This window comes from Fistularia commersonii, chromosome 6, assembly GCF_037954325.1.
Source record: "Fistularia commersonii isolate RoL2024-O1a breed Wild chromosome 6, RoL_Fcom_v1.0, whole genome shotgun sequence".
Taxonomy (NCBI): Eukaryota; Metazoa; Chordata; class Actinopteri; order Syngnathiformes; family Fistulariidae; genus Fistularia; species Fistularia commersonii.
The window spans coordinates 5772791-5795786 of NC_141289.1; the positions used below are offsets into that span (position 1 = coordinate 5772791).

Consider the following 22996-nt stretch of genomic DNA (forward strand, 5'->3'; position numbering starts at 1 on the left):
AATATATTTATCAATGAATAAATGTGTTTATTTATTCCTCTTTGAAGTGACGTGAGAAGGACATAGAAGGGGATGAAGAATGGAAAGAAAGTTGGTGGAGGATATGGAAGGGTCTTGGATAGGGGCCGGGGTCTAAATAAAACGTGTTGAAATGTTTTTGTCGCTTTTAATAAGCGACTGCGCCCACCAGTAAAAGGATGACAGCACTGAGAGGGAGTACAGCATTTTTGCAGCAGTCGGATAATTTCAGTTCGGCTTTTTTCCCCAAATACAAGACAGACTCAAATAGACATTGAGTCTTCTTCTTTCGGCTTTTCCCGTCAGGGGTCGCCACAGCGAGTCAACCTTCTCCATCTAACCCTATTCTCTGTATCTTCCTCTCTCACACCAGCTACCTTCATATCCTCTCTCACTACGTCCATAAATCTTCTCTTTGGTCTTCCTCGAGACCTATTGCCTGGCAGCTCCATTTCCAGCATCCGTCTACCAATATATTCACTATCTCTTCTCTGTACATGACCGAACCATCTCAGTCTGGCTTCTCTGACCTTCTCTCCAAAACATCGAACATGTGCCGTCCCTCTGATAGACTCATTCCTGATCCTATCCATCCTGGTCACTCCCAAAGAGAACCTCAACATCTTCATCTCTGCAACCTCTAGTTCTGTCTGCTGTCTTTTGGTCATTGGAACAGTTTCTAGTCCATACATCATCGCTGGTCTCACCACTGTCTTGTACACCTTTCCTTTTATTCTGGCCGATAGTCTTCTATCACATAGTACCCCTGACACTTTTCTCCACCCATTCCAACCTGCTTGGACCCGTCTCTTCACCTCTTTTCCGCACTCTCCGTTGCTCTGGACTGTTGACCCTAAGTACCTGAAATCCTCCAGCTTCTTGATCTCCACTCCCTGTAGCCTCACCGCTCCACCCGAGTTCCTCTCGTTCACACACATATATTCTGTCTTGCTGCGACTAACTTTCTGCTGCGACCTCTCCTTTCCAGAGCATACCTCCACCTCTCTAGATTCTCCTCTACCTGTTGTCTGCTCTCACTACAGATCACAATGTCATCCGCAAACATCATGGTCCATGGGGATTCCTGTCTAACCTCATCTGTCAGCCTATCCATCACCATTGCGAACAAGAAGGGGCTCAGAGCTGATCCCTAATGGAGTCCCACCTCCACCTTGAACTTCTCGGTTACCCCTACAGCACACCGTACCAGTGTCTCACAGCTAACATACATGTCCTGCACCAGTCTAACATACTTCTCTGCCACTCCAGACTTCCTCATACAATACCAGAGCTCCTCTCTTGGCACCCTGTCATATGCTTTTTCTAGGTCTATGAAAACGCAATGCAGCTCCCTCTGGCCTTCTCTGTACTTTTCTATTAGCATTCTCAACGCAAATACTGCATCTGTAGTACTCTTCCTAGGCATGAAGCCATACTGCTGTTCACAAATGCTGACTTCTGCTCTCAGTCTAGTTTCCACTACTCTTTCCCACAACTTCATTGTATGGCTCATCAACTTTATCCCTCTGTAGTTGCCACAATTTTGCACATCCCCTTTATTCTTAAAAATAGGCACCATCACACTTTGTCTCCATTCTTCAGGCATCTTCTCACTCTCTAAGATCCTGTTGAATAATCTAGTCAGAAAATCTACCGCTGCCTCTCCTAGACACTTCCACACCTCCACAGGTATATCATCAGGACCGACTGCTTTTCCACTCTTCATCCTCTTCAATGCCTTCCTCACTTCACTTTTACTAATTTTTGCTACTTTGTGGTCTACAATAATCACCTCTTCTACCCTTGCCTCTCTTTCATTTTCCACATTCATCAGCTCTTCAAAGTACTCTTTCCATCTTCCCGTCACTCTTCTAGCATCTGTCAATACATTTCCCTCTCTGTCCTTTATCACCCGGACCTGTTGTACATCCTTTCCATCTTTATCTCTCTGTTTCGCCAACCTGTATAGATCATTCTCACCCTCCTTACTATCCAACCGAGCATACAAGTCATCATAAGCCCTTTGTTTTGCTTTTGCTACCTCTATCTTTACCTTTCGCCGCATCTCCCTGAACTCCTGTCTGTTCTCTTCAGTCCTCTCAGTATCCCACTTCTTCGCTAACCGCTTTCTCTGTATACACTCCTGCACTTCCTCATTCCACCACCAAGTCTCCTTATCTACTTTCCTTCCAGATGACACACCAAGTACTCTTCTACCTGTCTCCCTGATAACACTAGCTGTTGTTGTCCAATCATCTGGAAGCTCTCCCTGACCACCCAGACCCTTTCTCAACTCCTCCCTGAAAACCATGCAACACTCCTCCCTTTTCAGCTTCCACCATTTTGTCCTCTGCTCTGCCTTTGTCCTCTTCATCTTCCTTGTCACCAGAGTCATCCTACAGACCACCATCCTATGCTGTCTGGCTACACTCTCACCTACAACTACTTTGCAGTCACTGATCTCTTTCAGGTTACCCCTTCTATACAAGATGTAGTCTACCTGCGTGCTCCTACCTCCGCTCTTATAAGTTACCCTATGTTCCTGTTTTTTCTGGAAAAAGGTGTTCACTACAGCCATTTCCATCCTTTTTGCAAAATCTACCACCATCTGTCCCTCTGCATTCCTATCCTGGATACCAAATCCGCCCATCACTTCTTCATCCCCTCTATTGCCTTCACCAACATGTCCATTGAAGTCTGCACCAATTATCACTCTCTCATTTCTGGGAATATTCTGCATCACTTCATCTAACTCATTCCAGAACTTCTCCTTCTCCTCAGATTCACATCCCACCTGTGGGGCATAGCCGCTAACAACATTGAGCATCACACCTTCAATTTCCAGTTTCAGACTCATAAGTCTATCTGACATTCTTTTCACCTCTAGGACGTTCCTAACAAACTCCTCCTTCAAGATAACTCCTACTCCATTTCTCTTCTTGTCAGTACCATAATAGTACAACTTAAAGCCTGCTCCTAAGCTTCTAGGCTTACTACCTTTCCACCTGGTCTCCTGGACACACAGTATATCCACCTTCCTTCTCTGCATCATGTCGACCAACTCTCTACCTTTTCCTGTCATAGTCCCAATATTCAAAGTCCCTACTCTCAGTCCCAGACTCTTTCCTTTCCTCCTCTCTCTCTGTTTCCGAACACGCACTCCTCCTCTTCTTCTTGTTCTTGTTCTTCGACCCACAGTTGCCCAATTTCCATTAGTACCCTGTAGGTCATCAGTACCAATGGCGGTCGTTGTTAACCCGGTCCGCAACCGATCCGGTATGGTATAGTTTTGGTTGTCTCGCATATTTGGTTTTGGCAAAAGTTTTACGCCGGATGCCCTTCCTGACGCAACCCTCTGCATTTATCCGGGCTTGGGACCAGCACAGGGAGACACTGCTCCGTGTCCCCCCAAGGCAGGCTTGGAGAGGCACGGGCCAGTGCCGCCCTGAGGCTGCATTACTCAAATAGACATTGAGTATTTTGCTTAAAAGTAACCTTCTGGGTTGAAGGTTACGCCTTTTGAAGGAAAAATATATTAAGCCGGGGAAAAGCGAACACCGAAACTTCAAATGAATGTTTGGGGTCCTTTATTTCCCAAAATATAAAAAATAAAACACTACCAACAATTTACAAGATATGAACAAATTATTGTGTGGAGGAACAAGGACACTAGGAAACAACAAAAACAAGGAACATACGGCAGGGCACTTAGCAAACAGTTGCTTAGCTTAGGCATACAGGTAGTATTTTACCATCAGCAATCAGGATGATTATTAAATTGTCTCACCATCTCTGTCTGTGGCTATCGTCTGAGCAAGACTTGTCTTCACTACCTGACTTTTCACTCTAACACCGCAATGCCTCAACAGCAAAATCACACCATCACTAATACGTCTCTTGCTGTCCAACATAAAAAATGCAGCAGTCGCAACAAACAGGGATCCTAAAACAGTTCAGTGTTTTCTTTTTTGTTAACTTAATTTTTACCACTAACATCTGGTTATACATACAAAATAGGCAGTTTATATACAAATACAAAGAGATGGTTCCTGCCTGTTTCCTGACCCTGGACCGAAAAAGGATGGAAGGTGATTCCCTCTGCTGACTTGATTGTCTATTGCAGATAATCCGGTCCTGTTTGGTGGCCAATCCAAATCAGACATTGACAGCTGTGCACAGGACAGACTGAAAGATTACAGTATAGAGGGTGATCAGCCTTTCCTGTGGCAGGTTGATCTTTCTGAGCTGACGCAGGACGTAGAACGTCTGCTGGGCTTTTTCCTGACCATGTCTATATGAGAGGTCCACTTCAGGTTCCCAGAAACTTAAACGCGTTCACTGTAGACACTGTGCTGTTGAGGACAATGACAAGGGGGAGTGTGGTTGGGCTTCTCCTTAAGTCCACTGTCATCTCCGATCTCGGTGGTTAAACTGCACAAGTGGACTAGCTGCTCTACCTTCGATTTGTCACCATTCGGGATAAGACCAATGTGGTGTTATCATCCGCAAACTTCGAGCGTTTCACAGATGGGTTCCCTGAGGTGCAGTTGTTAAGGGAGAGTGAGAAGGGTACCCTGGGAGCACCAGTGCTGGGAGTCAAAGTGCTTGATGTGATGTTTCTAAGCCTTACCTGCTTCTAGTCAGTCAGGAAGCTAATGATCCACCGACAGGTGGAGTCATGTTCTGTGAGTTGAGTGAGCTTGTAGTGGAGGATTTGATGGGTGATGGTGTTGAAGGTTGAGCTGAAATCTACGAACAGGATCTTTGCATATGTCCCAGGTGGTTCTTGAAGTGTTGCAGTACGTAGTCCACTCCCAAGTTGACTGAATAATCCACTGACCTGTCTGCCCTGTAGAAAAACTGGAGGGGATCCAGCAAGGGACCTGTAATGTCCTTCAGGTGGCTCAGCACCACTGTCTTAATGCAGTGGTCCTCAACCCCCGCGCCGCAGACCTGTACCGAGCCACCCAAGAAATAATTAATTATTCCATTGGATTTACATGTATTATCTGAGTCTGCACAATCTTTATTTTCACAAATCTTTTATTTTAAAAAATGATCAGACTACCTCAGTTAAATCTCGGTCACTTGAGCGCCAAAAATTAACCCACAAGCCAGCAAAATGAGTAAAAATAGATGTCTTTTGAAAATGTATTTTCTGAGGGGAAAAGGCCCAGTGAAGACAGAAGAGCCTACCACTTCCAAGAAAAAGAAAGCTTTTAACAGACAATACCAGGAGTTCTACTTGAAATACAAATTTATTACAACAGGCGATTCAAACAGCCCAGGCCCACTCTGCTAAATATGCGGTGACTGGCTCGCTCATGAGGGAATGAAGCCCTCAATGGTTTTAAGATACATCTTGTGATGCAGTTTCTTGGACACATCGTCAGTGATAGTACCTGGGGTCACGGGGGGTTTTGGGTCTTTCAACTTCAGACCCCCTCACCCAGGCGACCTGGCCGGGAGTGATCAGTTCCCAACCTGTGTCCAAGAAGCGCTCATCCACTCTTTGTCCCTCTGGATTCCAGAGCCATCTGGATGCTTTCTCAGCGACCTCTGATGCTGAACAGATGGCTCTCCTTTTGCGTGCCCCTGTGATGCCCAGGAGACTGTAGGCCCTGCAGAGAGACTTCCCTGCAAAGCCCCTTCCCCCGACCTCAATGGGCAAGCATTGTGCATGCCACCCCCTGTTGCGGCAGTCTTCCACCAGCTCAGCATACTTTTCCTCCTTTCTTCTGCTGGCTTCCTCCATTCTCTCCTCCCAGGGCACAGTCAGCTCTAGCATGATGACCTGCTTTGAGGACTCTGAATGTAGAACGATGTCTGGTCTTAGGCGGGTTTCTACGATGTCCTCAGGGAACCTCAGCTGTTTGCAGAGGTCCACCCTTAGCTGCCAGTCCTTTGTTGCCAGTCCTGTTTGGGTCTTTGGTTGGGGAGGAGGTTGTTCCCCGGCTCTGATGAATGTCACGCCCTGCCTCTGTGGCTGGAAGCGCTTGCTGTGGTCAATGGCAGAGTGGATGGACTCAGCAATTGCCTTAAGCGCCTGGTCATGGCGCCAACGATAGCGGCCTTCTCAAAGTGCTTTCGGACAGCTGCTAAGGATGTGCTCCAGAGTTCCCCTTCCCTGGCACAATGTGTGTGATGGAGTTTCAACCTTGCCCCAAAGAAAGAGGTTTGACGGGCTGGGCAAGACATCATAGACCGACTGGATGAGGAATTTTATACGGAGTGGTTCAGCCTTTCACAACTCCGTCCACGAGATCTTCCTGTCCATGGCTTCCTCCCATCTAGTCCATGCACCTTGCTGCCTTAGTCCGACCCACTGGCTCGCACACTGTTCTTTGACATCAGCCCGCACCTCGAGTTGGACCTGGTCCCGCCTTTGCTTGCCCTTGCGCCTCCTGAGGTGCGTTGTCGGAATAGTTCCCAGGCCTGCCCGACCAGCCATGGACCCCACAAGCTCCTTGTAGAACAACCGAGCTTCTGCCTGGTCCACCGCCTCATGCGCCTTCCACCTTCTGCCTGTCCTCACCACGATGCCGACTTGAGCAACCTTTGGGTCCTTTGATTCCCTGTACTGGAGAACCTCCCTTGTCCTGTTGACCTTGAACTCCTCAGTAAGGCTGTTAATTGGTAGGGTTAGCTTGTTTTTATTGCCATAAAGGGCGATGCTGCTGAGACTCAGGGGAAGCCCCAACCAGCGTCGGAGGTGACTGCTGACCCCATATACTTATGTTATGTTGTTAGCTCAATGTTACGAGGAAGCTGCTAATAATGTTGCATACGAGTGCACAGTGGATTCAAGTTTTTTTTATATTCGCAATATAAACTACGTGTACACCCGACCCATGGTAAAATTGTCAAGCGTTGAGGGGTCCTCAGCGATAATATGGTTAAGGACCACAGTCTTCAAGGATTTCATGACTACATATGTTGGGGTGACTGGCCTGTAGTCGCTCAGTCCTGTGATAGAGGGCTATTTTGGGAACAAGGATGATGATGGAGCATTGAAGCAGGAGGATTTCAACAAGAATTTAAAAAATTTGTGCCTGTTTATTATGAAGTCACAGTGTACTTATTCTGTATCCTGTGTCATGGATTTAGTCAGAAACAGCTAAGAATTATGAACCAGATTTTCTCTATCTGGACCAGGGACACCATTGTCTTGAAATCTGCCAGTTTGCTTGAATTAACAACTATTTAATAACATTATTGGTTTTCAGGGGTAGTTAGCTGTGTAACAGCAATCTCTGAATTTGTCCAGAGAGTCTATTGGGTTTGGATGGTTTTTGCTCTCTTCAAAAACAACGTTTACCCGTTGAATCTCAGCACAGAAAGGCGTTCATGTAGGGGAGCCCCGCTGTGCTGCAACCCCCGAGAACTCGCTTCATGACCCTCCGCCCATGTGGGTCTCCTCAAGGCGCGGTGCATTGTGGGAGGCAGACTGACGGAGAAGTCAAGATGGCTGCAAACCTCGGGCAGAGGGGAGAGCCTGCAACAGGAAGCCCGTGAATGAAGTTTTTAATGTGAAATCGTCTACTGCTGCCTGAGCATAGTTACGTGGTCGTACCGCTGAAGTTGCATACAAGCCCCTCTGGACCGGATAAATTTCCAAACAGCAGCAGAATAAAAAACAAGTGGGGTTAAAGTCTCGTATGAATTCCGACGAGAAGCAGGGCTGTGAGTGTGCGCCACCACAGGCCGAGCCGAGCCCCGCCGAAGTGCCCGAGAGGTAGGCGAGCCGGGAGGATATGCTCGGGGATGCCGGAATGCTAGTAGCTTCGGGGAGGCCGTTAGCTTGTAGCCTGTGCTATTAGCTGCGCGGCGCCTGCTGTTTTCTAAATCCTCCCGCGGGCTCTCGTACCCGGCGCCAGCCTACAAGGGTGGTCGGGCTCAAACGGAGCAACGTTACCGTGAGAACGTCCGTTCGTCTGGGATGAAGGTTGAAACTCCGGTGTGGGACCTGCTGGTCTTTAGCCGGTTTAGCCCACTAGGTCGGGGTCGGGTGGACAGGTCTGACACAACTGCTGTTCTGCGCTCCTGGCTGCGCCGGGGACATTTGGGAGTAGATTGTTTTGTAACTTGCTGTCTGTGACATTGTTGATAATCACGAATTCGTTGACCCGGCCGGCCATCTCCCTGCGCTCCAAAGCTGGCGTTGTGGCGGCCAACACGCCGGCTCTGGTGCTGCGTTTTTGGCCAGCGTGAACCATCAAAGTTCTATGCGACCAAAGGGTTTTCGAATTTGAAACCTGTCATAGATTTTAAGTTTGTCAATGGCGCAAATCACCGAACGGTGTGTACATAACAATGCTGATGCAAGTTCACATCATCTTTTCCGTCGCTTCCTCTCTTCTTGTTTAGTTGTCCCACCAGAGAATACGAGGAGCCTGAGTTAGAGAACCCAGAAGCAAGCCGAATGTGAGTCACTCTCAATGCCAGGGTTTGTGATGGAAATTGACTGTTTTTCATTAGAACTTCATCTCACTCCTCTCGTTTCAACTTAGTTCTATGCTATCATAGATTATAGCTATAGCTATTGATAGAGTATTCAGGATGGTTATCTGACGAAGTGCTGAGCAACAAATAGAGGAAAATATATTATTCTGAAAAGAACATGCTTTTGTTCAAACACAATATACTACAACTTTGTACTAATACTTTTTTTTAGGTTTGCTGAGTCTAAATGAGCCCTTATTTATTTCTATCTACATTTTATGAGTTACTCATTTGTGACCGTGGTCATATAATTTCCAAAACATTTTTTGAATGCTTTTTATACTTTTTAAATACTCTGGAAAAAGTGTTTTATTTTTCTACAAAATTATCAGAATAATTTATATGTAAAAAGAAAAAATTATCAAATAAATTATCAAATACTTGTTCATGCCTGGTTCTAAACTATAAAGTTATCCGTACTACAAATCTATGTCACAGTAACATCTTTGAGTGGATGATATATTGTTTGTTTATATATATATCAGAAGATAATTTGATTTCACTAACCATTTTTAGACAAGCATGGTAATTGGTCGTAGCATTATATACATTATAATACATATAATACATTTTATTTAAGGTGCCTTATCAAACACTCTAGTACACTGCACAGACATATACATATACACAAAATACAGAACCAAAGGAGCTATTAAAATAGAATAATAAAAGTGACAAAGTTGTTTAAAAAACAGCATTTGTGTGTGTGTGTGTGTGTGTGTGTGTGTGTGTGTGTGTGTGTGTGTGTGTACACACGTACACACATGCATACATAGACTCATACATATATAAAATATATACACACACATTTAAAAACATATTTTTACTCATTAAAGCCCTTCTTTATTTTCATTTTTGTGTCCACATAGTCATGATAGGTCTACATTGTCTATATTATGTTGTAAAATTTATGAATGATTAATTATGTGGGTGGTCAATCAAATATATTTGTTTCCCACAATTTTCTTGACAATCACCCATTAAAAAGAAATTGGACTGCTTCAGTAGTCAAGAAAAATGTTAGTAGAGTTGCAGGCTGGCTTCTATTTATCATTTATTGAGTCACAATATTTTTCATATTGCAGAACAATTGTCTAAAGTTCACAAAATACAAGCTCTCACTTTGTTGTTAACGAGTAAAAGATGAAATTGACATGACTATTGCAATTTCCACATCTAATTATCAGTAATCTCTTTATGACGAGGGTCACATATGCTGCCGCGTCAGAAGTGATTTGTTTCTACTACATAAATACGCTGCATATAAATTATATTTAGTGGCCAAAATGTCATCGTCATTATATATTTGGTGAAACTGCAAAATTACCCCTACAGCTAAAATCACAAGACATATTTGTCTTGAGGTTCTTAAAGTTATTTTATAGTCTGTACATCAGATGCGTTGCTCTTGAGAATTTCATTAGCTGTATATAAGCTAATCTTGTAAGTGTGTTGCACCTCAGCAATCATAATTCAATTATAGTTATAAAAAAATTCTTTACTATGTCTCTCCCTGAAAATGAAAAGAAGTTAGTGCCAAAGTACATATCTGGGTTTTTGACTGACACTACAGAGTCTGCAATAGGTTCACTGTCCTTAGTTGTCCTTGACAACTTGGACTCTTGAGGGTAATTCATGTGGATTTGACCCTGTCCTACTACCTATTTCCAAGGTATTCAACTGACTAACACTGTTCTGATGATTTCTTTTGGATACTCCTACAATGTATCTAGCATTTTATTCTTTACTTTTGAACCCAGGAAGCGAGCAGCTGCCAAACATCTAATCGAGCGCTATTACCACCAGTTAACAGAAGGCTGTGGCAATGAGTCGTGCTCCAACTTATGGTGTGCATCGTCTGCTGGCTTCAACCGCATGGATAACAATGCGGCAGCAGTCAAAGCCCTGGAGCTTTACAAGGTCAATGCTAAATTATGCGACCCTCACCCCTCAAAGAAAGGCACTGCCTCAGCCTACCTGGAGAGCAGCGCTCACAGCAATCCCGCGTGCAGCAATAGGAAAATGAACCATAAAGATGTCAACTCTGTACGAGACAATTTCAAGGGTGAGCTGATGTCACACATTTCCACATTTTTAATCCCAGGTTTCTTGTAGAGTATAAGCTGGCTATATAATTCATCCCATGTCTAATCTTGTTCTGTTTGCTTGCACACAGATGTCAATTACCTGACAGAAGACAAAGTGTATGAGATTTTGGACATCTGTGGAGAGAATGAAGACTACTCGCCTCTTATCAGAGTAATAGGTCGAGTTTTCTCCAGTGCAGAAGGCTTGGTGCAGAGCTTCCGAAGGTCCAAACCACACACCAAGGAGGAGCTTAAGTCCCTCCAAGGAAAGGATGAGGACAAAGATGAGGATGAGAAGGAGACAGCTGCCTGCTCTGCTATAGCTATGGAGGAGGACTCTCCCTCCTCCTCTTCATCCTCGAGGCTCGGCGAGGGTTCCTCAGGGGAAAATGATGTCCAAAAGCTGGCGCCCGATGAGGTTTCAGTGGACATTGAAGCTGTGCGGCGTGTTTATGAGCGCTTGCTGTCCAACGAGAAGATTGAAGCCGCATTTTTGAATGCACTGGTCTACCTCTCACCTAATGTAGAGTGTGACCTGACGTACCATAACGTGTATTCACGAGACCCAAACTACCTGAATCTGTTTGTCATAGTAATGGAAAACAACAACCTCCATAGCCCCGAGTACCTGGAAATTGCACTCCCACAGTTCTGCAAGGCCATGAGCAAACTCCCATTAGCGGCTCAGGCCAAGCTTGCACGGCTCTGGTCGCTCTACAGTGCTGAGCAAATCCGACGCATGGTGGAGACGTTCCAGCAGCTCATTACGTACAAGGTGATTAGCAACGAGTTCAACAGTCGCAACCTGGTCAATGACGATGATGCTGTAGTTGCAGCCACCAAGTGCTTGAAGATAGTCTACTATGCAAATGTGCTTGGTGGTGACCTTGACGTGGAGCACAACGAAGAAGAAGACGAGGAGCCCATTCCAGAGTCCAGTGAGCTCACCCTGCAGGAGCTGCTCGGGGAGGAGCGGCGGAACAAGAAGGGGCCTCGAGTTGACCCGTTGGAGACAGAGCTAGGAATCCGTACAAATGATTGTCGGCGGCCACTCATTCCCTTTGAGGAATTTGTCAATGAGCCTTTGAACGAGGTGCTTGAGATGGACAAGGACTACACTTTCTTTAAGGTTGAAACGGAAAACAAGTTTTCTTTTATGACGTGCCCCTTCATCCTTAATGCCGTCACCAAGAACCTGGGCCTATACTACGACAACCGAATACGCATGTACAGCGAGCGTCGAATTACTGTGCTATACAGTTTAGTGCAGGGTCAACAGCTCAACCCCTACCTTAGGCTGAAGGTGCGACGTGACCACATCATAGATGACGCTCTGGTCCGGGTACGTGTCTTCCAATGCTCTTTTTATTTGAGGTAATTCTGAGGAAACTGGCATCAGTTAACAGGGCAACCTTTATCCTTGTAGCTGGAAATGATAGCAATGGAGAATCCTGCAGACTTGAAGAAGCAGTTGTATGTGGAGTTTGAAGGAGAGCAAGGTGTGGATGAAGGAGGTGTTTCCAAAGAGTTTTTTCAGCTGGTGGTCGAGGAGATATTCAACCCAGATATCGGTAAGAGAACATCAGTATTAGACAAAGTTTCAAAGAAAATTGTGAAAAACGCCATTCTTTTTGAACATGTTCTGTTAAGGTCCTGACCCCAAAACCAACTGTGCCAGACTCCATCTCCTCTGCCTTAATGGTCAAACATATCAGTGATACTATTTGCTATCAGTAGTTCATGTAAATATAATTTAATCACTTACATTTCTTATAAAGGGATGACATTTTTATCATTACAGTACTGTATTTTTCGGACTATACGTCGCTCCGGATTATAAGTCGCACCAGCCAAAAATGCATAATAAAGAACAAAAAAACATAAGTCGCACTAGAGTATAAGTCGCATTTTTGGGGGGAAATTTATTTAATAAAATCCAACACCAAGAATAGACATTTCATCTTGAAAGGCAATTTAAAATGAAAATAGAAAAGAGAACAACAGGGTGAACAAGTATAGCCTATATGGCGCATAAACATGCCTTGCATGAAGCAGTAACACCAAGAAGGTCCTCCCGCAAGGTCATTTATATTCATCTCCTTGGCAGATGCAACTGTACTGTTGTCAAGCCTCTCCCGGCAGCACGTTGTTCAAGCACCCAAGTGTGAACTCGTTCCTCTAGCCGTGGCCAGCTAGCTTTTAGCCTGCGATTAGCTTTTTTAGTTTTCTTCATTTCAGTAAGAGTAACCTCGGCTTTTCGCCAGTCCCTTACAAGTTTCTCACTAACTTCAAACTTTCTCTCTGCTGCTCAATCGCCATTTTCGGCTGCATATTTCACTACTTCCAGCTTGTAACTTGCAGAATATTATTTTCTTTTCGGTGCCATTTTTGTTCAGCCCTTCTCAGTTGTTTTTATAAGTTACGGGGAATGTTGAAATGATCAATTTTCATAGGTGCAGAAGTCGCTGGTAGCTTTTTTCACAACGCACTTCTGCCATGACCCGCCCCTGCTGAATTTTGATCGGTTGGCGTGTGTGTGTGTGACAATCGCTGTTATATTAAAGACACACACGCAGACACAGACACACACCCATCAGAGCAAGAGAGCTCAATTATTTCACACATAAGTCGCTCCAGAGTATAAGTCACACCCCCAGCAAAACTATGAAAAAAAACTGCGACTTATAGTCCGAAAAATACAATATATTGCATTGCCTGTGTCCTGTGCATCTGAATGCTTTATATAATGGTATTTCTGTGAAGGTTTTGTTGTCTATTTCACATTGTGAGGGGAGATCACATGTGCTGCTATGTCTCTGATATATCAATGGGATTTACATCATTTTGACTGCTATAATTAGTCAGATCCACACACGATGGCTGTGAACAATAGTGACAGCACTTTAGAGCCTTTTGCATGATCTGGTCAGAATATTTAAGGTAATGTTTTGCAGAAAGATGGTGTCCATCTACCTCATCCGTGACTCACTCTGGTTGCCAGAAGTCATGTATATTTTGACATCCTCAGATTTACCCTTTGTCCCTTTTTTGTCCCATCTCCGAGGTATCTGCACTGATCACTTCATGCAAGTACTGAGGTCAAACAAAGCTCATCTCAACTTGCCTTCAGATGGAATTGAGCTTGTTATGTTTGTGTCCATTTATTGTGGATGACACGATCATGTGTGTGGGAGGGAATGTTTGGCAGGTACACAATGACTAAGGTCTGTCTGTCTGTCTGTCTGTCTGTCTGTCTGTCTGTCTGTCTGTCTGTCTGTCTGTCTGTCTGTCTGTCTGTCTGTCTGTCTGTCTGTCTGTCTGTCTGTCTGTCTGTCTGTCTGTCTGTCTGTCTGTCTGTCTGTCTGTCTGTCTGTCTGTCTGTCTGTCTGTCTGTCTGTCTGTCTGTGGTGAATTGCTACTGAGTTTACCATTGTTTGCAGCTGCACCAGGTTGCATTTACTGTAGTCAGTATATAGCTGCATGCTGGGGAATCTATTTTTTTCATCATATAAAATTTGCTCCAAGCTGCAATGAATGAAAGTATGTGAAAAATACACCCCCCCTGTCTGATTCTTGGACAGGTGGTAGCTTTTGTGAGAAACTCAGCCTCCGCCCTGGTCAGGGCAGGGATACAAACGGGGTTTGCAAAAGGGAGCACTTCTGGAATCAAACTAACTGAACAGTAATTTTTTTGACCAGTCATTTGGAACCTTTCCTTTTATCAGGAACATCCTCTATTCACTTCCCAAAGGTCATGAAGAAATATGAATCTCTGCATATTGAACTGTCAATAATACATACATTTTCATCGCCTGCGGAAGAACGTAGGTATTGTTATTATTTTCCATTGTTGGTTGGCTCAGTGGAAACTCCTTGGGGTTTTATGAATGCTTGTAAAAATCAGATCCTACCTCACAAACCTACAGAACTTAAGTTGAGCGGAAAACACAATTTCTTAGTATGTTGCATGGACTACCTCCAAGCTGCGCAAGTGTAAGAAGGTGTGAATAGGGCATCTTAATTTCTCCTCAAATCCTCCGGTGTGCCTACGATTGTGTCTGAAGGAGACAAGATCTGTGCCACATTTTTACCATGCAATCACCCCTTTGTACACATCAGAATTAAATGCCATGTTAAAAGTTGAATGAAAGTGTATTGTAAAGTATCCTGTGTGTTACTGGCTGAGGAAGTCCAACACTGGTCCAACTAATGTATAATGTACTCCTGATAATGATTTGCACATTGTTTGCTCGTGTTGTTTTCCTCATGCAGGCATGTTCACATATGATGAGCGCACCAAACTGTTTTGGTTCAACCCATCATCATTTGAAAATGAGGGCCAGTACACTCTGATTGGCATTGTTCTCGGCCTTGCCATCTACAACAACTGCATCCTGGATGTCCACTTTCCAATGGTGGTCTACAGGAAGCTGATGGGCAAGAAAGGAACATTCAGGGATCTTGCTGATGCCAACCCAGTAAGTTTGCCAAGGAAATATGCTTGATAGTTGCTAGATGGCCCTCAACCAGGTTCAATTGATAAATCCTTCTGTCAGAGACTTAATTAAAATATCTTAAAATACACTCTTGATTTTGTTGCAAAGGTTCTGCACCAGAGTCTGAAGGAGTTGTTGGAGTACGAAGGGAGCGTGGAGGAGGACATGATGATCACCTTCCAGATCTCTCAGACAGACCTGTTTGGGAACCCCCTGATGTATGACTTAAGGGAAAATGGAGACAAGATTCCAGTCACAAATGAAAACCGAAAGGTAAATCTTTGTAGAAATAGTATAAATATAACTCATAGAAATAGCATATACAAATAGTTTGGTTGTTTTCACAAAATTATTAACAAGTAAATGTACTCCACATTTGTAATGATCTTAGTTTTCTGTCTGACTTATTCCCGATCCTCTCCATCCTCCTCACGTCCAAGGAGAGCCTCCACATCTTCAGCTCTTCCTCCTCTCTTCTCAAGGGTCTCCAAACCAGACACCAGAGCTGCTATCACCTCCGTCTACTCCAACTTTCCTTCTCCTTTCCTTTCATTCTTACTGATAGTGTCATGACCTGTCATGACCCCTGACACCCTGTCCATTGCTGTCCATTGCTCTGAACTGTTGACTCTCTGTACTTGAACTCCTCCTCCTTTATCTCCACCCCTTGTAACCCAACCATTCAGGTCTGCAGTGATCTCTGTTGATTGTTGATAGTTTGAACAAGGCAAAGGGTCCGATCTCCATTTGAGCCCTAATCACAATATGATTTTACATGCTCATCAAATGGGATTTTAAGAAATATACCCCACCAACAGAAACAGTGTATCAAGAAGAGCTCAGGACTGTGGCGGAGCTCAACACTAAGCTCTATGTTCTAAGTTCTGAGGCAATGATGTTGTGTTTGGTCCGTTTTCACCCATTAAATGTTTCAGTGAGCGCACATTAATAGTGTTTTGGTTGTTGTGTATTGATACAGGAGTTTGTGGCGCAGTATGCTGAGTACATGCTGAACAAAAGTGTAGAGAAGCAGTTTAAAGCCTTTAGAAGAGGTTTCCACATGGTCACCAATGAGTCACCACTAAAATACCTGTTCAGACCAGAGGAAATTGAGCTCCTGATCTGTGGAAGCAGGGTGAGACTTTTTAATCTAAAATCTGAATGTGAGGTAGTTGTTTTCCTTCACTTAACTCATGTCTTCTATGTCTTGTGTTTCCTGTAGAACCTTGACTTCCTAGCACTTGAAGAAACAACAGAATATGACGGAGGTTATAACAGAGATTCTCGAATCATCAAGTAAGAATACCATGTCTCTTTGAAGTTCAGCATCTGCAGGTGAAGTGTGCAACCCAATAACAGTTATCAATTATTTGAAGTACCACTGGAGAGCAGCAAAGATGGGCTGTTTAATTAGTTCTGAACTCAGAAACATTGTCTGACAGTTATTGACCAATGACCTGAAATTCAATTTAAATGACCTGAAATGACCTGAAAGCTAAAAGAATTCAACTTAATGTTGACAAGAAATTCTGTATAAATTCCGAAAAATAATTAAAACAGCAGGCAGGTTCCTGCTGCTGACGGATACCGTAATGACCTCCTGACCCCAATTTTAATTTCAGTGAGTGTGTGGTGACAAGCAGATCCTGTTCAAACAAGCCAAAAGTATTTACCATTAACCATATATATATAGTAGTTAATATGGTCACTGCACATGTGCTCCTGTCAGTTTTGATGTATCTTAAAAGAAAATGTTTGCCCACACTGTAATTACCTTGTGCAATGTTCCTATCTCTGCATCCTGCAGGGAGTTCTGGGAAACATTGCACTCGTTTGGTGAGGAGCAGAAGCGCCTTTTCCTGCAGTTTACCACTGGCACGGACAGAGCACCTGTAGGAGGCCTTGGCAAGCTGAAAATGATCATCGCCAAGAATGGCCCTGATACTGACAGGTGAGACGATGACCCTAACCCTGTATCCTATGACCCCGACCTTAGGAACCTTGAGTCTAGACCCATTAGTTCAATGTTCAATGTCTCTTTAAATGTCTGCCTTGAGGTAGTCATGTCTGCATCCTGAAAACGACAAGTTGTTCCTGCAGTGTAGTGAGAGGTGCTTCAACCGCCAATGATGATCACAGTTGTGAGATTTGGACCAGAGTACGACACCTGGTCAACCACTAGCAGAAGAGCCAGGCATTTTTAGAATTTCAATATGAGCCTCTGTGTGTTTGAAGGGTCAGTTGTGCCATCAGATAGTTGTGGCTTCATGAAGTCCCTGACATTGAATGTTTAACAATATAATAATTATTTGTTAAAGGTTTTTCAGTGTTATGAAGTCTTCTGAGCCTCTAGGTTTAACTTTGTATCTCTTAAAACAGGCAAGAAAACTAAAGAGTGTGTTGTTGTTTGCCATATTTGCCAGATTACCAACATCTCACACTTGCTTTAATGTGCTGCTGCTGCCCGAGTACAGCAGCAAGGAGAAGCTGAGGGAGAGACTGCTGAAAGCCATCACCTATGCCAAAGGGTTTGGCATGCTCTGAGCCCCCCCCTCCCACAACTCCCCTTCCTCCTCCTGCTCCAGACACACTGCAAATAGACTCCTTGTCAGCCCATCAAACCCTCGTCAGCCCTTCCTTTACTAGACACAATCCAAAAGGTGACAAAAGGCAGATCAAAGTATCTATCAAGAAAGTAACAACAAAGAGATGGTTCCAGTCGAGCGCTCAAGTCGTCCTTCTTCTGTGCCTGCATCATCCACATCACTCAGTGCACAGAGTACAGAGACCTCCTGATCAAAGTACCCACATCCGCTTCATGTAGGTGTGCTGCAGCCTCCCCTTCTGTTTTTATGTACAGACAGGATCATTTTCCTTATTATTTATTTTAAGTTTTTTTTTTCCTCTCATGCCCTGAGGCTTCCCTTCCCAGAGAGGAGGGGAGGGCAAATATGAAACTAAATGGTGGAGTGAAAATGTTATTAGGCTGAGCTGAACCCCACTGAATGAACAAAAGATATGAAGTAGCCCCCTTTAGTTTTACTGTGGTCTATATAGTCCAAGATTTGCGATGAAGAAACCCCTCGCTGACCATTCCACTCCCAAGACATCCGTTAATGTGTCTAAGGAGTCCATTTTTGATCAAGGTAAGAATTTGGAAAGCTAAGTCATTTGCCCCAAAATGACACAAAAGTTGCTGTTATTCCTCATTAGTATTTTTCCTGGGCCTTTTTGTGTGTGTGTAGGGGGTGGGGGGTGAGGTCAGGTTAGAGTCTGATTTCATCAGAGCTGTGTAAGTGCACTTAGACTTTTTCAGAATGTTTTTTTCATTTTAATTTTTTTTTTGGGGGGGGGGGGGTCAAGTTGCCATGATTGTCTAAAACATTTTATTTCCATGTCTTCCTGTGTTGACGGTTCTAAATAAAAACAGTATTTATATATCTGCGGTTGGAACTACAGGGCCATACCGTGCATGTTTTGGTGGATGCACTCGTAGAACAGGCACTGAGGATGTTCTCAGCAATGGGAAATAACATTGTGCGCTTCTTGTGCCAACGAACACAGCCAGTTAGAGGGTGATTGTGTTGTCCATTTGTTCTTTCTTTGTTAAACTCATGGTTCACTCTGCAGAGACATTGGTCAGTCAGACTCCAGCTTAACATCACACTAGAGAAAAGAGGATGACGGATTCACTTACATTGCCTGTGTTTCTATCAATTGGTGAGCGAGTGTTTGAAATGTCACTGGAAATTAAAATTTGAATTGGAGTATTAGACATGTATCTACTGCATTTTGTTTGGAAAAGTAGGTAATCAAAGGTGTTTTTCAGAAACTGACAACAATCTTCCAGACTTTGGGAGTTAAGCATCTAACTTAAAAAGACTGGAGTGACTCCACGTTTCAAAGTTTTTATTTTTGTCAAATTTTACACCATAAGACACAGAGAAGTAAAAATGGATATCTGGTACAACAATGGACTCAGTTTGATCACATATCTGAAACTCGGATAAACTTTCCCACCCAATTTCTCATCAAAGCTCTTTTTATGGCCGGTGTTTCCTGTTGGGACCCTGGACGGTTCCACAGCTCATCCAGTTGCTTGGTAGCATATTATGTCTTCACTTGAGAGAGCCATGGAATGTTGTAACTTAAGTTTATTTCCATCTCAAATGCCCCTTGTACTCCATCTGAGGACAGAACTAAGTAAAACTTGACACCATCTATCTCGTTTTGTAGCAAAGGCACTTCATCTGATTCAGTTTTTCTTTTGCCACGTTTTTAATTCTGAGCGTTCTTCACATTTGTATGTATGTGGCTGCTAATGGCTATTTGTAGCTGGTCTTCAGTCTATAGAGCTCCATGTCTGGCTGTGGTCACGCCTGTCTTTGTTGTGCTGCTCCTTTCCTCTACATCCGTCCGTAATTGCTGGCTCACAGGTATCCCAGCAGGAGGGTTAGAACTCCTTGGTGGAGACTCAGTGATGTGGTAAAATCCCCTGAGTGTAAAGACAAAAAGTTGAAGTTGTTCAATCCTCTTCTTGATTCTCATCAGACTGTGAGTTTCTTGTTGTTGCATGTTGAATCCTCTGAGCGCTGGATTTCAAAGTTGGTAGAAAGTCACGTTGACTCTCATCTGAACAGCTTTTTAGATGATTGGCAGCGATGGCACAGTGAGCAGAGTCAGCCGATAGATGGTCAGGCTCAGGGAAAGTGCACAGAGGCAGGAATGCACTGGATCCAGGTATCCAACCAAGTTTCAACATTGGTCATTGAATGCTCTGAGTCTTAAAGTTCCCTTCCTGATCATTTTTATTCACACCAGCAACACATGAGAAGAATCCTCTGTTAGAAGCTGCTATATTTGACAACTTTTAGAGAACTGGGGCTTATCTCTTGGTCTTGAACCTGCTCAGCTGGGAGGTATGACAAGACATAGAACTGGGGCCGATAAAGGCCAACTGATCTTGAAACAGAGTACCGCCCTCAGCAGAGCGTAAGTTGTGTGTCTGAAAGAAATGACATCCACACTGGTTAGTAGCTTGACTTCAAACTGCAGATGTAATGGTGTTAGCAGCTCCATTCAGAGGTTAAGAGTGTCAGCGCTCTAACATGGAAGGGTTAATGATTGTTGTGAAAATGATTTGGAAAGGTGGAGGAACTTGACAAAGCTACAACACCAACTTCCATCCATAATATCCACCCTGTTTACAAACACAACGTTGTATGAATGACAGCAAAGTTGTGTTTCTGTGTCGGCAGAGGCCCCTCCGAGAAATCTTACTTCCATGTCAGCCAGCCATCTTTGTTACTCCATTCTTACCACTTAAAGCATTCAGATCTAGTGTCACTGCTAGCTCGGGCCTATGCTAAGTGATGTTTAAGTACTTTGGTGTCCACCTGTACAGTCATGGCCAAAAGTTTTGAGAATGACACAAATATCACATTTTCACAAAGTCTGTTCCTTCAGGGTTTTTAAGTGTTTGCCAGATTTTTCTATGGTATAATGACATACAATTAGAAGCATTTCACAAGTATCAAAACCTTTTATTGAGAATTACATACAATAGGTCAATATTTGCAGTGTTGACCCTTCTTTTTCAAGACCTCTGCAATTCTCCCTGGGATGCTGTTGATCAACTTCTGAACCAAATCCTGACTGATGACCGTCCATTCTTGCATAAACAATGCTTGGAGTTTGTCAGAATTTGTGGGTTTTTGATTGTCTACCCGCCTCTTGAGGATTGACCACAAGTTCTCAATGGGATTAAGAGCTGGAGAGTTTCCTGGCCAAGTGCCCAAAATTTTAATGTTTTGTTCCCTAAGCCATTTTGTTATGACCTTTGCTTTATGGCAAGGTGCTCCATCATGCTGGAAAAGGCATTCTTCATCACCAAATTGCCCCTGGATGGTTGGGAGAAGTTGCTCTTGGAGGACGTTCTGGTACCATTCTTTGTTCATTGCTGTGTTTTTATGCAAGATTGTGAGAGCCCACTCCCATGACCGAAAAGCAACCCCACCTATGAACGGTCTCAGGATGCTTCACTGTTGGCATGAGACAAGCCCGATGGTAGCGCTCACCCCGTCCTCTCCGAACAAGCCTTCTCCCAGATGCCCCAAACAATCGGAAAGGGGATTCATTAGAGAAAATGACTTTACCTCAGTCCTCAGCAGTCCAGTCCCTGTAACTTCTGCAGAATATCAGTCTGTCCCAGATGTTATGCTGGAGAGAAGTGGCTTCTTTGGTAGCCTCCTTCACACCAGGCCTTCCTCCAAAAGTCTTTGCTTTACTGTGCGTGCAGATGCACTCACACCTGCCAACTGCCCTTTCTGTGCAAGCTCTGTACTGGTGATGGCCCAATCCGGCAGCTGAAACAACTTCAGGGGACAGTCTTGCCGCTTGCTGGACTTTCTTGGGCGCCCTGGAGCCTGTTTGGCATCAATTAAACCTCTGTCCTTGAAGTTCCTGATAATCCTATAGATGGTTGACTGAGGTGCAATCTTACACGCTGCAATAAACTTCCCCCGCTAAGCCCTTTTTGTGCAATGCAGTGATGGCTGCACGTGTTTCCTTGCTGGTAACCATGACTAACAGATGAGGAACAATGGCACCATCTTCCAGTTCCAAGTGTCCAGTCACTAAATAATGAGAGATTGACCTCCAGCTTTGTCCTCATCAACACCCACACCTATGTTAATGGGTGTGACACCTGTGTGTCATTGAAATTATGTAAGCTGGTCCTCTTGTGGCAGGGCTGAAATGCAGTGGAAATGTGGTTTTAGTGATAAAGTTCATTTTCAAGGCAAATAGGGACTATGTAAATAAGTGCAGTTGAGTGGATCACTCCTCATAACATTCTGGAGTATATACAAATTTTCATTATAAAAACCGAAACTGCAGACTTTGTAAAAATTAATAGTTGTGTCATTCTCAAAACTTTTGGCCATGACTGAAGTATCTGAGGAACATGTTAGTGATATTGGAGGTGATCTGCTGAAGGAATGACCCGGGGGGGCGAAGGTTGTCTAGGGCATTCTGCTGTCTGTCGTCATCCATTCTTTCTCTACTAATTCACTGAAGCTACATTAGCAAAGTGAACTCAAGATAATAACACTGTCGCAAAGATCTCATGGAGTACAGATACCTGGAGGAATTCTATTTAATGAAATGCAGGAATATTACAAATTTCAACAAAAAATATTAATCCTCTCATCCCTTTTTCCAAGCTGTAGGGATAGTGGCTCTAATAGTAATACTCAGGAGTCACTGGAGCCAGAAGTCTGTTTCTAATAGGATTAAATCAGAATATCAAGCTGTGCAATCTCCCCACAGAACAGACACACCACTTCTTTATGTATTCATTCATATTTTATGTTAAATGTATTTCTCAAGGATTCTGATCTGCATGTTGTTCAGTTCTCACAACGACACATTGCGGGTTTGGTCTCTTGTTTTTGTGCAACTGAGAGCTTTGTTCTTTTCTTGGACAAAAGCAGCCAGTGTTTTGCTGGATTGCATTGCGTCAGGTTTCCAGGCCAAGCTCAACACTTGAATGTGAAAAATGCAGTGAAGGCGGCAGAGATGCCTGTTACAAATAATTGTTTCCTGAGAGGAATAGTGTTTGTATATCTACATGTTAGTTTTTGCTTCATGGGTATGTTTAAGAATAATCTTTCACAAAAAAGGAAGTAACCAAAGCAAATTCTGTTGTACGCAAGAATCTTTTGCAACAGCTGGTTAAAATTTGTATTTAAAATTCTTTCTTTCTTGGTAGCACAGCAGCCAATCAAAAGTGCATAAATATTTATATTTATTTTTATGGGCCAGGTCAAAAGTCATTGTCTCCTACTGAGTTAAGTGAAACAATAACTGCTTTTAAAGGACCTTGCAGGTGAG

General features: G+C 43.7%; 1 protein-coding gene across 1 annotated transcript; it reads left to right on the forward strand.

The window, feature by feature from the left end:
• The first annotated feature begins 7477 nt into the window (after nucleotides 1-7477).
• Nucleotides 7478-18543, forward strand: LOC147233212 (ubiquitin-protein ligase E3A). Its single transcript, XM_086147814.1, has 11 exons — nucleotides 7478-7753; nucleotides 8386-8442; nucleotides 10281-10585; nucleotides 10697-11949; nucleotides 12034-12178; nucleotides 14880-15085; nucleotides 15212-15376; nucleotides 16083-16238; nucleotides 16326-16399; nucleotides 16911-17054; nucleotides 17527-18543. Exons 1-11 carry the CDS (start codon nucleotides 7677-7679, stop codon nucleotides 17645-17647), a joined length of 2703 nt encoding a protein of 900 aa, XP_086003940.1. The 5' UTR covers nucleotides 7478-7676; the 3' UTR covers nucleotides 17648-18543.
• The last annotated feature ends 4453 nt before the right edge of the window (nucleotides 18544-22996 follow it).

Coding starts and splice junctions, on each gene's coding strand:
- LOC147233212 (XM_086147814.1), top strand. CDS start 7,677: ATGAATTCCGACGAGAAGCAGGGCTGTGAGTGTGCGCCACCACAGGCC. Junction 7,754..8,385: donor CCCGCCGAAGTGCCCGAGAG/GTAGGCGAGCCG, acceptor CTTCTTGTTTAG/TTGTCCCACCAGAGAATACG. Junction 10,586..10,696: donor TGTACGAGACAATTTCAAGG/GTGAGCTGATGT, acceptor GCTTGCACACAG/ATGTCAATTACCTGACAGAA.